Below are 15000 nucleotides of genomic sequence, written 5' to 3'. Positions count from 1 at the left end.
CTGGTGGTGTGAGGCCCCTGTAAGATCGAATATACCCTTGTAATGGCTCGGTAGTGAGTTTGCGGCTATTGACTGTTGACATGAAAGGCATGTGTCGCAAGCACTATAACTAACCCCAGACCATTATATTTAGGTGGCAGCTGCATTTGAACAAGGTCCACAATAGTCCATCTAGTTACTAAAAAAATTAAACACAGAGGGAGAGAGAGAGAAAAAAAACGGAATTCACATTTTTTTTTTTAAATGACCGTGCTATTTTTTCCCTTGCCCAAGCATAGGCATAATTTGGATATCACTCTTCCCCTCTTGCAATGGATGTGTTATCTAGTTATCTGGTTATCTAATTTATTTAAAGTCTCTGTCCTAGCTGTAAAACTGAGCTTAGTAGAGCCTCTGAAAGTCAATGAGGTGGAATCACAGGGGAGACTGATTAGCGTTGATTATTTTTTATGTTTATTTTTTTCTAAATTAATTGTGTCGATTTAACATGTTAATTTTGGCAGCACCAGAAATGATGCACGCTCTCTCCTGTGATATCGGTCAGTCAGACCAACCAGCAGAGACCATCCCTGGCAGTAGTACACCTCTCCTCTCCTCTCATCTCCTCTCCTCCTCTCATCTCCTATCCTCTACTCCTCTTCCTCTCCTCTCATCTCCTCTCCTCTACTCCTCTCATCTCCTATCCTCCTATCATCTCCTATCCTCCTATCATCTCCTCTCCTCCTCTCATCTCCTCTCCTCTATTCCTCTTCCTCTCCTCTACTCCTCTCATCTCCTATCCTCCTCTCCTCTCCTCCTCTCATCTCCTATCATCTCCTCTCCTCTCCTCCTCTCCTCTCATCTCCTCCTCTCATCTCCTATCCTCTCCTCTACTCCTCTTCCTCTCCTCTTATTTTCCCTCCTCTTATCTCCTCTCCCACTCCTCTCCTCTCTTCTCCTCTCCCATTCTCTCTTCTTATCCTATTCTTTCCCACTCCTCTCCTCATCTCCTCTCCTCTCTCCCTCTCATCTCCTCCCCTCTCTTCTCATCTCCTTTCCCACTCCTCTCCTCTCTTCTCCTCTCCCATTCTCTCTTCTTATCCTATTCTTTCCCACTCCTCTCCTCATCTCCTCTCCTCTCTCCCTCTCATCTCCTCCCCTCTCCTCTCATCCCCTTTCCCACTCCTCTCCTCTCCTCATCTCCTCTCCTCTCCTCTCCTCTCCTCTCCTCTCTCCCTCTCATCTCCTCCCCTCTCCTTTTATCTCCTCTCTTCTCCTCTTCTCTCCTCTTTTCTTCCTATTCTGTCCTCTCTCACTCCTCTACTCTCCTCTTCTTCTCTCCTCCCCTCTTCTCTCATCCCTTCTCTCTTTCCTCTCATCTCCTCCTTTCCTCCTCTCCTCTCCTCTGTCCTCTCCTCTCATCTCCTTTCCCCTCCGTTATCCTAGTCCGTTCGCTCTCTTCCTCTCTACTTCTTTCTTTCTTTTATGCAGTATTTCATTCTAACCCATTTCTTCTCTGTTTATTTGTCTTTCTGTCTGTTGCCTTCCTCTTCTCTGTTTTTGGCTTCTCTTTTTTTATCTCTTCATATATCTCCCCTTACAGTGGTTTGTAGAGAAGCCACACACATACACACACACACACATACACACATACCCCCCCCCCCCCCCCCCCCCCACACACACACGGATAAGCCACTCTGCTCATCAGCGTCCCATGATATGAGAGCAGGTGTGAAGTTGAAATGGCTGGTCGCTGGGCACCCATCTCTCCCCTCATCTGCTGCCCCATGTGGAGCCCCACAACACCAGGCCAGCAGGGCAGCATGGACCTCATGAGTTATATATTACTGGGCCAGATTGGATGTATGGCTGTGTGTGTGTGTGTGTGTGTATGTGTGTGTGTGTGTGTGTGTGTGTGTGAGTGTGTGTGTGTGTGTGTGTGTGTGTGTGTGTGTGTGTGTGTGTGTGTGTGTGTGTGAGTGTGTGTGTGTGTGTGTGTGTGTGTGTCTATAACTCTGTGTGTATTTGTTTTATGTGCTCCTGCTCTTGCAGAGCAATGTAGTTCAAACAAAGTTCTGTGTGTGTGTGTGTGTGTGTGTGTGTGTGTGTGTGTGTGTGTGTCTGTGTGTGTGTCTGTGTGTGTGTCTGTGTGTGTACAGGGAGCTGGAAGACAGACTGGCTATAGATTACGGTCCGGAGAGAGAGTTCCTCTTCCTGCTGGGACGATGCTTCCAGATCACCGCATATGAGTAAGTACACACACACACACACACACAAACATACACACACTGAAGTTCATACACACACATGGCCAATCGCAACATAATCATCTCCCGTACACATGCACACACTCATACTCTCTCACACACACACTCATACTCTCTCACACACACACACTCATACTCTCTCACACACACACACACACACACACACACACACACACACACACACACACACACACACACACACACACACACACACACACAAATAAGTGGTATTCTATAGGAGGTGAAGAGAAAGAGGGAAAGGATGATGGGGAATCGAGTCGGTTAGTCAATGATCTCCTCTCCTCTCATCTCATCTCCTCTCCTCCTATCTCCTTTCCCACTCTCCTTCTCTCCTCTCATCTCCTCTCCTCTCCTCCTATCTCCTTTCCCACTCTCCTTCTCTCCTCTCATCTCCTCTCCTCCTCTCCTCTCCTCTCTTTTCCTCTCCTCTCCTCATCTCCTGGCATCTCCTTTCCTTTTATCTCCTCTCCGACTCTTTTCCCCTCTCCTCCTCTTGTCTTCTCCTCTCATCTACAAGGGTCTCCATCATTTCTTCTGAGTACCTTCCCATTCAAATAACTCTGGAACAAAAACTGCTTACGGTTTCCAAGGCAATCCAAGTATACATGTGCTGCTTCTTTCTCACATCAAGTAAAAATAAAGCAAACAAACAAACAAACAAAATAGATTAACCCTTAAAGGTGTAGGTTTTTGAACATTCTAAGTTCCGCAACAATTGAAGGTTCTAAAATTCTATGTTGAATTCAATGAACCCAGATATTCTTTAGAACGTTCATTTCTCAACATTCCCGTCACACCGGTGTGACGGTACTCCTTTAAGGGTTAAAGGTGTAGGTTTTTGAACATTCTAAGTTCCGCAACAATTGAAGGTTCTAAAATTCTATGTTGAATTCAATGAACCCAGATATTCTTTAGAACGTTCTTTTCTCAACATTCCCGTCACACCGGTGTGACGGTACTCCTTTAAGGGTTAAGCATGTGCAATTTCTGCTGTGCTTTGCCCACTCTGGATTGTAAGGGATAAAAGACACAGATGAAGTAGCTCTTGTAAAAATATAAAATTCATACAAATCTGTGCATCTGGACAAAAGACTCCAGTGAGAGATTTTTTTCTTCTTCTATAAAACAGCCAACACACTTGCCTTGCGACAACAACACATCTGGCACCAATAAGAAGCTAACTAATCTGCTAACTGAAATAATGCACATGTGAATTAAACTAGAGATATACCATATGGCATACAAGGTGCAAACATCTCCTCGACTCAGATAAAAGCTAACCAACGTTGATAACTGATAAAGGTTAGCTAAGATGGTAATTAAATTGATATGATACATATGTGATAACTAGTGATATATAAGTCATCATTGTGCTTCAAAACCAACAAAACCCTTTCCCTCTTCAAATGGGCTAAACCTGTGTGATGCAGGCTTAAACAGTACATCCTACTGTGATCACAGACCCAAGGACATCCTGCCAAAAAAGAAATAAAAAAATCATCCTGTGCTTAAAAAAAAATGAAGCAGGTAGGAATCAACAGACATTCAATCAAGCAGGAAGACATGCTAACACGTGTTAGCTTCATGAATCAACAACCATTCAATCAAGCAGGAAGACATGCTAATGCATGTTAGCTTCATGAATTACAGCCATTCAATCAAGTAGGAAGACATGCTATTGCATGTTAGCTTCATGTTCTTCATTTAGCTTCTTTACAGTTCCTTCAATTGGGAAATGCTTTTTGTAGGTGGTAAATTCACTTCAAACCCTTGTAGCGCTATGACCACCATTTTTGTTTCATTAAAAAAAGATGAAACCCACAACCTGTGAAGGCACCATCTACTACTGCCTTCTCTGTCTCTCCATCACGTACATCTTCCACTCCTCTATAGTCTGATCAGGGGATTTCTTCTTTCTTTCTTTCTTTCTTTCTTTCTTTCTTTCTTTCTTTCTTTCTTATTCCCTTCCTCAAACCAAATCTCTCTCTTTAAGGCCTTCATGTGCCCATTCACTTATTCCTCTCCCTCTCTCTCTCTGTATCTCCTCCCATCCTTTCTCTCTCCCCATTAACCCCCCACTATCCTTTTGCTTACTGTCTCTCTTAGTCACTTCCCTCACTCTTTCTCTTTCCATTTCTCTCTATTCATCCATCTCTCCTCCATTTCTCTCTCTCTCTCTCTCTCTCTCTCTCTCCATCCCTCTCTTCTGACTTTTTTTCTCTCCACCAGCTGGAGTCCTTCAGCTCTGTGGGCGGTTGCAATTTTTCTCGGCAAGATTGAAAGAGAGCGATCCGAGATCTGTAATCTTGCCGCAAATAACATCTGATGCCTCCTCAGAATGGCTCCTTAACCCCGCCGTCGCTCTGATCAACACACCAATATGGCCGCCCAACCTTTTACTGTACTTAACCAAACACTAGGGGGGCTTCTGCCTCTGTGTTATGACTAAGTTATGATGTTGTCTGCTACTGGCGTGGAGTATTTACTAACATTTTGTCTGATATCGGTGTTTAGGGGAGAGTGTTTTGTTTGATATTAGCCTTTAGAGGAGGGTATTTTGTCTGATATCGGTGTTTAGGGGAGAGTGTTTTGTTTGATAAATAGCCTTTAGGAAAGGGTATTTTGTCTGATATTGGTGTTTAGGGGAGATTGTTTTGTCTGATATTGGCATTTAGGGGAGGGCATTTTCTTGAGAGCTAATAGTTGAGTAACCCCACCACTCATATCCCTTTAGGTGTTAAGGTGGTTGCTCAATTGAGAGATTATATCCTCCCTAGAATATGAAGGAGCATTACATAACAAAGATTGGTGATTGAGCTAAATTAGGATCATATATGTGTATGACAGACTGTGTGTGTGTGTGTGTGTGTGTGTGTGTGTGTGTGTGTGTGTGTGTGTGTGTGTGTGTGTGTGTGTGTGTGTGTGTGTGTGTGTGTGTGTACTACCCATTCTCCCCCCTCTCAGTTCAGATTTCCTTTCACTCCTAGATCAGCTGTCCATATGAACACAGACAAAGGGCTGGGAACCCTGTCATTAGGGTCTCAGAAAGAGCCATCGGCTCACTGACCTTAGCAGAGACAATATCGCTGGAGTTAGATAAGACTTTTTAGCAGCAGTAAAGCTCTCTTTTACTCCTTCAGTACCACGACATCAGTAGAAAAAGCCACAGCTCTCTAAATGTGAAGGTAGAGTGGAGTTATGTTCTTCTAGTCATGTGTATCATTCATGTAAGTATGGACAAGAACACATTGTTGGAATGCGCGACAAAGGTAGCCTACAAACTGACAGACAATTCCAATTTCTGGTCATGTGACCACATTCAGATTTAGAAGATGTAGTCTACAGACAGCCATTTTTAAACTTGCCCTGAGGAAGCCCATTTTGGCTGAAACATGTTGGCATGATTTAAATTTATAGCCAAGCTAAATAAAGGCTTTTTACTTACAAATATCCTCTTGAGTGCCTCAGACTCACTACTAAATATTGACACCATACATTAATTCTGTGCACAACATTCTTATATCGCTTCAAACCTTTTCCATCATTTTATGTTGACCTAACTCTCCCTTAACAACCTCTTTCAAGCAAATTAACGTAGTGCGACAAAACCGACATTAGATCGAAATGTCTTTTTCCATCACATGTGTTGCACTAACTTTTTGATTTAAGCGAATTATATTTTGGATGGAAAAAGGGTTTCTGTTTTGTATGAGGTAGATCATTTTAATTTAACTTTATTAGGTGAAGCAGTAAACAAGCACGATTTCATTAAATTGTACTTAGCGTTCTCTCTCCTAGTCTCTGACAGATGGCGTGTGTAGGTTGAATTGAACTATAGTGCAGTAACTATAGCTATCTTGTGGCATGTGGGAGCATTGTGCCGACTCATCAGTGTTTATGTTTAGCATCATGGTATTAAATTAGCTATTTGTTTTTGCGTAGTTATTAAATTAGCTTTATCTTGACTTTGCCCACCATTCACATTAGGTTTCAGCCCTTTGTTCATCTGCCTTGTCTCAGTCTGCTCAGCTTTGAATTGGTAGCCTACCTGACCTGCGATAGACTGATGTCCCATCCAGTCTATGCCTCTGTCATTTGCTTAGCACCACAGAAACCAGACATAAGCAGTGACCCCCATTAGCTTCCTTGGCTAGGAAAGAATGAGCTCATCTCTGACAGATTTCTCTTAAAATAGGAATGATAATGTTGCTTAGGAAATTATCACACAGACATATCGTACAGTCAGACACAATGCATTTCCCCACAAATTAGCTTTGTGAGCATTAAATGTTATTGTATGCACCCCAGTGTTGTTTGCTAGTGTTGTTGTTTGTGTGTTTGTTTTTCCCTCCCACTAGGTGCTTTTGCAGACACCCCTCTCTTTGACAGAAAACAAAATGATGGCTTTCAAAGAGCTGCGCTGCTTTTGTTGTCTGTCTCTTTCAAGTGTGTAGATTACCAGAGAGATGAATAGTTAAAGGATACAGGGTGGCACGTCTCACATCAAGCTTCCCAGCTTTGATTAATAAAATATTTCATAGTGATAGTCACTCTCAGCAATGAATGTACACAGTTTCTCAAAAGGATTATTATGTTATTGATTTATTTATTATTATCATGTATTTATTTATTTGCTATTTATTTATTAATTTATTATTTAAAAAAAAGTCCAGCTGTTTCCAGGTCATGTTTAACCCTTAAGCAGGGGAGTTTTGAACATTCTAACTGTCCCGCAACAATGTAAGGTTCTAATATTCTTTGTTTAGAACCTTCAATTTCCAACATCCGGTGTGACGGTACCAGTTTAAGGGTTAAATGTAATTATCTGAAGAAAGGCTCAACAGAGCACCTTTTACATGTTTGACTTACGTTGTGGTCAGTAGCCCCTGACTCTGTTTTCATGTAGTTTGAAGTGAGTGTGGGAAAGTAACTTGAGTGGGATTTAGCGACACATTCATCCAAAGTGACACAGACTCGCAATGGTGGTTTTCAGGGATTGAATTCTGCTCCATTAGTTCACAGGCAGTGAAGCCACTGCTGTTCCACTGAACATTGCACATCGCAAACAGTGCAAGCAAGGCCAGAGAATGCATTTCACTCTGCTTGAAATACAGAGCTCTTTTGTAGCACTGATAATGGGTACATTAGAAAGAGGAAACCACCACTATAATGCCTCTCAGTGGATGATAAGATTAGGTGGAATGATGACTGCACAGCCAGTTTGCTGTACACGGTTTAAGCTTAGTACAAAACTAAAAGTTAACTTTCAGTGGAGATTTTACACAAGTGTTCTCATAGTCGTAATCCCTGGATGGGAAAATGAGGCCCCTTAGAGGCTATCACAGACTCTTGGCAATGATAAAAGTTGAATCAGATTTCAAACACAGTCCAGTCATGCTTGTACTGTTTGTAGCGTTGTCAGTTTTCTGTTGAAAACTGAAAGCTGAAAAACTGTTGAGTTTTCTGCTGTGTTGCAGGATTGGTGTTAATGTAGTGTGGAGGCCTATAGCCCAAGCCTAATGATATCCCCCCACCGCAGAGAGGGTCAGCAAGAGGTGGTACTGGTCCACACAGTAACCTGTCGCTCTCACTCTCTCTCCCTCCCTCTCATGCATATTCACAACCACACTACCCTACACCCTGTCACACTTTCTGGCTTTTCAAATTATGATAGATGTGACACGGGAACAATGTTGTTAGAAATTAATGTGCAGGATTCTGCATTAGGCTCCCACGAGTTGCTCATGCAATTAATTAACTTCAAAAGGTCACGTTTTGTCAATTGTGCAAATAGGAGGATATAAATAAATAAATAAATAAATAAATACATAAATAATTGGTGGATGGAAAGGATTTTCACTTTTCCTTTCTTTTCACCTGAATTATGTGGGCTGGCCTTGATATACCAAGGTCTGAAGAGAATGAGAAGCTATATTTTACTAAACAATATGTTTTGAACACATCGCGTTATCTTTCGATATTGCACAGTACACTTAATATAAACACAGTGTTTCTATGACACCGGGTTAACTTGCTGCAGTCGCGAATGTGCCAGCCAGTGTTTTTTTAGTCGTTAAACATAATGTTCTTCCTTCATCATGGCCTAGAGACAAGACGCAACCAATTATCACCTCCACAACATTTCTAGGCTAGCGACTGTAGAGGTGTTTCCTCTTCTCAGCTTCTCTTTAGACATTTGTCTTTTTCTCCGAGAGTAGATGTAAAACCAAATCACAATGTTTCTATTTGATTTGACCTCATATATCGTGGCATGCCTTTGAGTCGCCGGTTTTCTGTCAGGTTGTTGATTACCGAGTGTGAAGGATGTTATGAAGACAAAAAGTCGAGAATGTAACGGCGTGGCAGGTCGATAATGCTACGGTTCTGCATGCGTGTCGAAGCTCAAACCTGAGAATGTAGTGGATTCTGAGGAGCGTGTGCCATTTGAATCGCCCTCTGTGTATATTTGAGTCGTTCAGACGAGGATGGGGTTTGATGTTTGACTCCCAGTGTGGCGACAGACCCCCCCCACCCCACATGCTCTCAAGCACTCTTGGAGTTGAGTTGGCATTATGAAAGAGAGAGAGAGAGAGGGTCATAATGGCCAGGTCTTTAAAGGGCCTGCCAGAAGTGATTTGTCTGAAGGCCATCTGCTGCAGCTCCGCAGACAAATGAGCCCTATTTGTTTGATTTGAGTTTTCTTTTTCGTTTGTTCATTTGTTGGTTGCTTTGTTTGTTTGTGTGCTTTCTCCATGTGTATCTTGGCCCACTTCGAGCTTTGCATCTGTTTTTTTTTTTCATTTCTGTATCCTTGTTTTGTCTTTCTACCCATTAGTGATATGAACCTCCTCTCCACTCCTCTCTCTCTTCCTCTCTTCCTTTCCTGTAGAAGTATATGACGAGTGAACCATAAGACAAGCAATGGAAACAAATCAGGACTGTAAAGTCACTTCAGATATCTGTAGCAGAGAGAACCACAATACCTCCCACTGCAGATATGCACACACACGCACGCACAGACGCACGCATGCACGCACGCACGCACGCACACACACACACACGCACGCACGCACGCACGCACGCACGCACGCACGCACGCACGCACGCATGCACACACACACACAGGCACACATACACATATATACACACATGTATCATTTGTGAAGCACTTTCACCAGCTGGTCTTTTTTCAGCCACTCTCGCCACCTCTTCCAAGTGCTCATACTGAGCTTGAATCACCACCTTGCCGAGGATCTGTCTAAACACATGAAAAATTCTCATGCTTCTGGCTGTCCAAACATATATTTACCTCCGCTTCCAGCACTCTCCCACCACAGAGACAGTGTACCACACACACACACACACACACACACACACACACACACACACACACACACACACACACACAATTATGTGAAACTTTCCGTTGTGTTTCTCTTGACAGTTTGATAAGTTCTTATTACTGCCATTAGGTGTGAAGCTGATGGACGTTAATAACAGTAAGACATGGTGCAAAGTATACATTAACCTATAAAAAGCTATCTGTATTGCGCGGCACAAAAGGTTAATATTATTGTTGCAACTGGTGAACCCTACAGCACAAAGAAGTTGGAAAACAACATTTTTTTCTTCTTTTTTTCTCAGAAGTAAATGCCAACCCATACAAGTTACAGGCTTTACTCAAGAGTTTAAAATAGTTTAACAGCTTTTACCTACTCTTTTTTTCACAGCCAATTTGAACGGCAGTTTTTTTTTTATATATATATATTATTTATTTATTGTTTACCACTGCCCAGACATAGCTCTGTTGACAGTCCATGAAGCCAAACCCATAAATGCGTCTCAAACACAAACAATTAATTGGTAGAGGCCAGTTTACAAAGCAGTGGCTAACCTTCCACCTTCTCTTCACAGCTGTGTGTTACCTGTAAACCAATTAGGCGCCGGCGAGTCTTCCTGCCTGTTTGCCCACACTGTCACTCCTGTGTAGATCGCCCCCGCAGCCTGGCACAACGCCGCGCAAGGGCAACTTCTAATTGCACACTTCCGCTCTCTCTCTCTCTCTCTCTCTCTCTCTCTCTCTCTCTCTCTCTCTTACCCCCTCTTTCTCTTACACACTCTCTCTCGCTCTCTCTATCCAGTCCAGTTGTGTGCGCTATCCTATATGTTCTCAAACTATCTTTATTTGATTTTGTAATACATTGCATGTATAGTAAGTCATACTCTGGGTCATGTGTGTGAGGGTGAGGAGTGTGTGTGTGTGTGTGTGTGTGTGTGTGTGTGTGTGTGTGTGTGTGTGTGTATGTGTTTGTGCGTGTGTGTGTGTGTGTGTGTGTCTGTCTGTGCCTCTGTGTGTCTGTGTCTGAGTGCTTGTATTGTGTGTCTATGTCTGACTGACTAACTGTTTTTGGGGACGGGCAGGTATTTCTACTATTATTTTTTCTCTAGAGTGTTCTTGAGAGGAGTGGCAGCCATCATCATTGTGTGCATGATGGGTGCCTGATAACTGTCTGTATTGCCAGTATTCAAGGAATCTCTTGTCAGTCTGTCAGTCTTTCTGTCAGTTGACAGACTCTTCATATAGGCCTCATTTATAAAGCCCTTACAATTGTGCGCTTACATGAATTCCTCCCAACTGTAGATAAACCATACCACATGTCTTAACGCGTATTTAGAGGTTATTCATTTAGAAATAAAGTCTTTTAATTTGTGCTTTTTAATCTGTTGGTCTCCACGTAGAGCACCTTAATCATCCCTGAATCCGCGCTTAAATCTCCTTAAGGTTCCCTTCAGAAGGCCACTCTTAGAAACTAAGTCTCTGTGTGTGCGGGCGATTAGGGAGCCTGAGGTGGGGAGTCAGATGAGGAGGAAGAGGAGGAGGAGGAGGAGGAGAGAGCTTAACCCAAACCCGCACGGATAGCAGCCACCTCTGGGCCAAATCTGGGGCAGTTGTAGCCTAGTAAAACCAGACTCATTCTCTGAAAGCAGATTCTAGCTGGATGTGGCCAGGCTACGACAGATTGGACCCCCATATTCTATTCTGTGTGTGGATGAGTCCATCGGATTGCTCTCTGCACCCCCCCCATCACGTGTATTGCTGCATGGATGCTAATATGTTTTACATGTGTGTTTTGCTGCATGGATGCTAATATGTTTTACATGTGTGTATTGCTGCATGGATGCTAATATGTTTTACATGTGTGTATTGCTGCATGGATGCTAATATGTTTTACATGTGCGTATTGCTGCATGGATGCTAATATGTTTTACATGTGCGTATTGCTGCATGGATGCTAATATGTTTTACATGTGTGTATTGCTGCATGGATGCTAATATGTTTTACATGTGTGTATTGCTGCATGGATGAATCCATCTGCTGCTCCTAATTCCCTCCTGTTCCATCTTCTCACTTCAAGTCTGTCATTCCTGCTAAACAGTGTGTGTGTGTGTGTGTGGGGGGCGGGGGGGGGAGTTGGGGCGCACTTCAGTGTGAGTGACAACATTAGTCATTGCCATTGTTGCCCCCCCCCCCCCCACACACACACACACACCCACACACCCATCTTCTCCATATCTTTCCCTCTGCTGATTGGTCGTCATGGATCTCATCCTCACAGCTGACACTGCCTGATTCAAACCCAGAATGTCAATTTCAGATATACACAGGAGAGGTATTATATTCCTAGAGCTGTATGGGTAGGGGATTTTCCACAGCGCCCAATCATCAACCAAGCCTATTTACCAGTCAAACACAAAATCACCAACTGAGCAACTTTTATGGGCAAAAACATCAGCAACAGAACAGCCTTTAAGAGCGTTTCACTTAGATTATTAAGCAAGCATCAGTGTTTCGTTGAACAAGAAACTGAATTGTTCATCTCAAAGCAACCCTACCCAACCCAACCCACCCGAGCCCAGCCCAGCCCAACCCAACCAAGCCCAACTCAACCCAACCCTTCCCAATTTAGATGTACTGTACATCGACTCAGTTATGAAGTAAGGCATGTACAGTAACTGAAGCGTTCCGTCCGCGTAGCGTCTGCTGCAACAATACGTTTCCACTGTAATCAGTGGAACTGGCTACACCAGACGTGATAGCGGCGCATACATTCATACAAATTAGATCAGTCTTCTAGAACTATTTGTATGCCCCCGAACGAAATGCCTCAGTTACGTGGCCAGTGTAGCTTCCTTGTTACCCTTAATTTGAGGTTTCCTGGATTTCTGGCCATGGCCCCCACCTCACGGCTTTCTCCCAAGCAGTGTTATCTGATGAGGCACCTGTTGTCGCTCGCTCCTCGTACAGGACGCCTGATCATGACATCTGAAACACGTAATGAACCACAAAGATCTCTTGCGGGAACAAACAAGCCAGCCTTTTGACTGGCAGGAAATGTAAATTTCATCCCGCGTTCGACCTGCTTAAAGTATGATCCCTTAGGCATCAACAGTTTGTTAGCAAGACGAGATGCTAAATCATTAAAAGTTCAGCGTGTTACTTTTGTTTTGCAGTTTGCACTCGGCTAGCACCAATATGGTTTGTTGTTTTTTTTTGGTGTTTTTATTCCTTAATAATCTCTTCCTTCCTCTTCCTTGTCAGTATTTTGTCTCACTGGTTTGTTTTGTTCGGTCTGTGGCGGGTGTCATATTTGTTTCATGGTTGGTGGGGAGTGTGAAAGAGACTTAGGTGTGTGACATTGACATAACCTCCTCCTCTTCCTGCTTGTGTATAAACCCAGCAGACAGGTCTTTAGGATGTCGACGCTGCCACGGCTGTTTTTAGCATCAAACGTGGCGAAAATAAAGGATTTACCTGCCTCTTCATCTGCTCTGCTGTCATAGCCAATCACAAGTGGGATGCAAGGATTTGGTTTTAGTGTCAGACAGGTGTGTGAGAGAGGGAAAGGTGAGAGGTGTGTGTGTGTGTGTGTGTGTGTGTGTGTGTGTGTGTGTGTGTGTGTGTGTGTGTGTGTGTGTGTGTAGTCAGCTCTGAAATGCACAAGTCTTCCTGTTACAAACCATATGGAGAAACTTGAAAGGAAGAATAGCTAAGTGAGGTTCAGAGAGATGGAGGGAGGAAGAAAGAGAGAGGAGTGCAGTCACACACTCTTCTCCCGGAATCCTCTCTCTCTCTTCCTCCCTCTCATACTCTTTTCTCTGATGTTCATCATTTTTGTTATTTCATCTTACTTTTCCCCCCTATTGCTTTTGATCACCCTCTACACACACACACACACACACACACACACACACACACACACACACACACACACACACACACACACAGATACTATATTAAATTGTTTGTTTATTTGATCCTTACAGGTATGCATACACCATTTGTCCCTTCAATCAAGTAACCCAGAAGAGCCAAGCAGGAACTGAGGTCTTGTTAGGGTAAGTGTCTCTAGCGTGACCTCTGACCTTTGTGCAGCTGAGCCAATTCGCTCCAATTCATTGACTCTGCTGGTCTGAATGGGGGGCAAATACAACTTCCTGGTGAAATTAAATTCTGCGAATTCTCCCAGGTGACCAATTCAGCTTGTCCTTCAGTGTTTGTCTTCTCATGGACGAGGAATCCATGCAGCCGTTTTTTTATTTTTTATTTATTTTTTTAATCTCCTCCTCTATGTGCAGTATGTTCAGATATGTGAAATATTGCCTTTTTGGAAGTTACAAACGTTACAAACATTCAGGCAGCTAGGGTATAAAAATATCTAAAATCTAAAATGTATTAGATTTAGAGGTGTAAACGTCACCTTAATAGGTATTTTAGCAGGTACTGGACATGGATACTTGAAGAGCATTTTTTTCATTTATTACTTATTGTTTAGATAACTAAGTGAAGATATAAATGACCATCAAAAACAATATCAACAACATCAAAAACAACATCAAAAACACTATAAACAGGAAGGAATTGTGCTCTCTGTGTCGTCGTCACACACTCTCCCATCAGCTCATCAGGTCCTCAGCTCAGACTGTCAGTGTCAGGACTGCCTCTTGTTTGAGCAAACGTCTCATGTTTCATTTTACCCCCCCACACACCCGGATAACTTTAATTATGGGATGTCACCATGCCGACCCGCTGTCTCTCTCTCATTAGGACGCTGCTGTCCCCCCACCATCACACTCATGTCTCAGCATGCAATTATTTCAGCCGAATTTTCTCCACTGACATTGAAGTTTTGTTTCTCTCTCTCTCTCTCTCTCCCTCTGTCTCTCTCTCTCTCTCTTTGTTCTAGAAAATGAAATGATATGAGAAAAATACAGGTTTTTAATTCTATGGTAGGGTGCTCTCGCTGTCGTCGGCCTTGACGTGCCGTCCATTAGAGGTGCGTTGTGAGGACGTGAATGGGTGAGAAGAGCTGCAGAATCTGTCACATGTCAGGTCACGAACCAGCTCTGTTAAAAACTTTTATATGAAATGAAATAAGCATCAGTTATACTTTCTGTTTGTCAAAGTACCATCTTAAAAGAGTTTTGTGGAAATCTGTAGGCTTCAAGTTGTTCAAGCTACATGGCACTCATCCATTGGCCTGCATTGCATTTGATGCAGCAGCACACGTCATACAATGTTGTATGACAAGAGAGCCGGCCCTGTGCTAGCTGGTTTGCATGCTAACTTCAGTGAATATCATTACGTCAGAATGGTTGTTTCTTCACATTTTGAACTGTTTCTAGGTCATTTTGGAATGTTTTTAACTGAAAAATAGCTCCAAATAGCACCTT

General features: G+C 43.0%; 1 protein-coding gene across 2 annotated transcripts in view; it reads left to right on the top strand.

The window, feature by feature from the left end:
• LOC143127271 (glucosidase 2 subunit beta-like) overlaps nucleotides 1–15000 on the top strand; it is a 175298-nt gene that overhangs the window by 125407 nt on the left and 34891 nt on the right. For both annotated transcript variants that reach the window (XM_076288660.1, XM_076288661.1), the window contains exons 11-12: nucleotides 2139–2228; nucleotides 13594–13665. In XM_076288660.1, coding sequence (XP_076144775.1) covers nucleotides 2139–2228; nucleotides 13594–13665 — 162 coding nt within the window. The remainder of the gene's footprint in view (nucleotides 1–2138; nucleotides 2229–13593; nucleotides 13666–15000) is intronic.

Source organism: Alosa pseudoharengus, unplaced genomic scaffold (assembly GCF_046254945.1).
Source record: "Alosa pseudoharengus isolate Yale_2024_CS ecotype anadromous, Long Island Sound unplaced genomic scaffold, YU_APseudo_1.1 YU_APseudo_1.1_scf_17, whole genome shotgun sequence".
Classification (NCBI taxonomy): Eukaryota; Metazoa; Chordata; class Actinopteri; order Clupeiformes; family Clupeidae; genus Alosa; species Alosa pseudoharengus.
The sequence above is the reverse complement of the archived record's forward strand: the minus strand, read 5'-3'. Positions and strand labels throughout refer to the sequence as shown.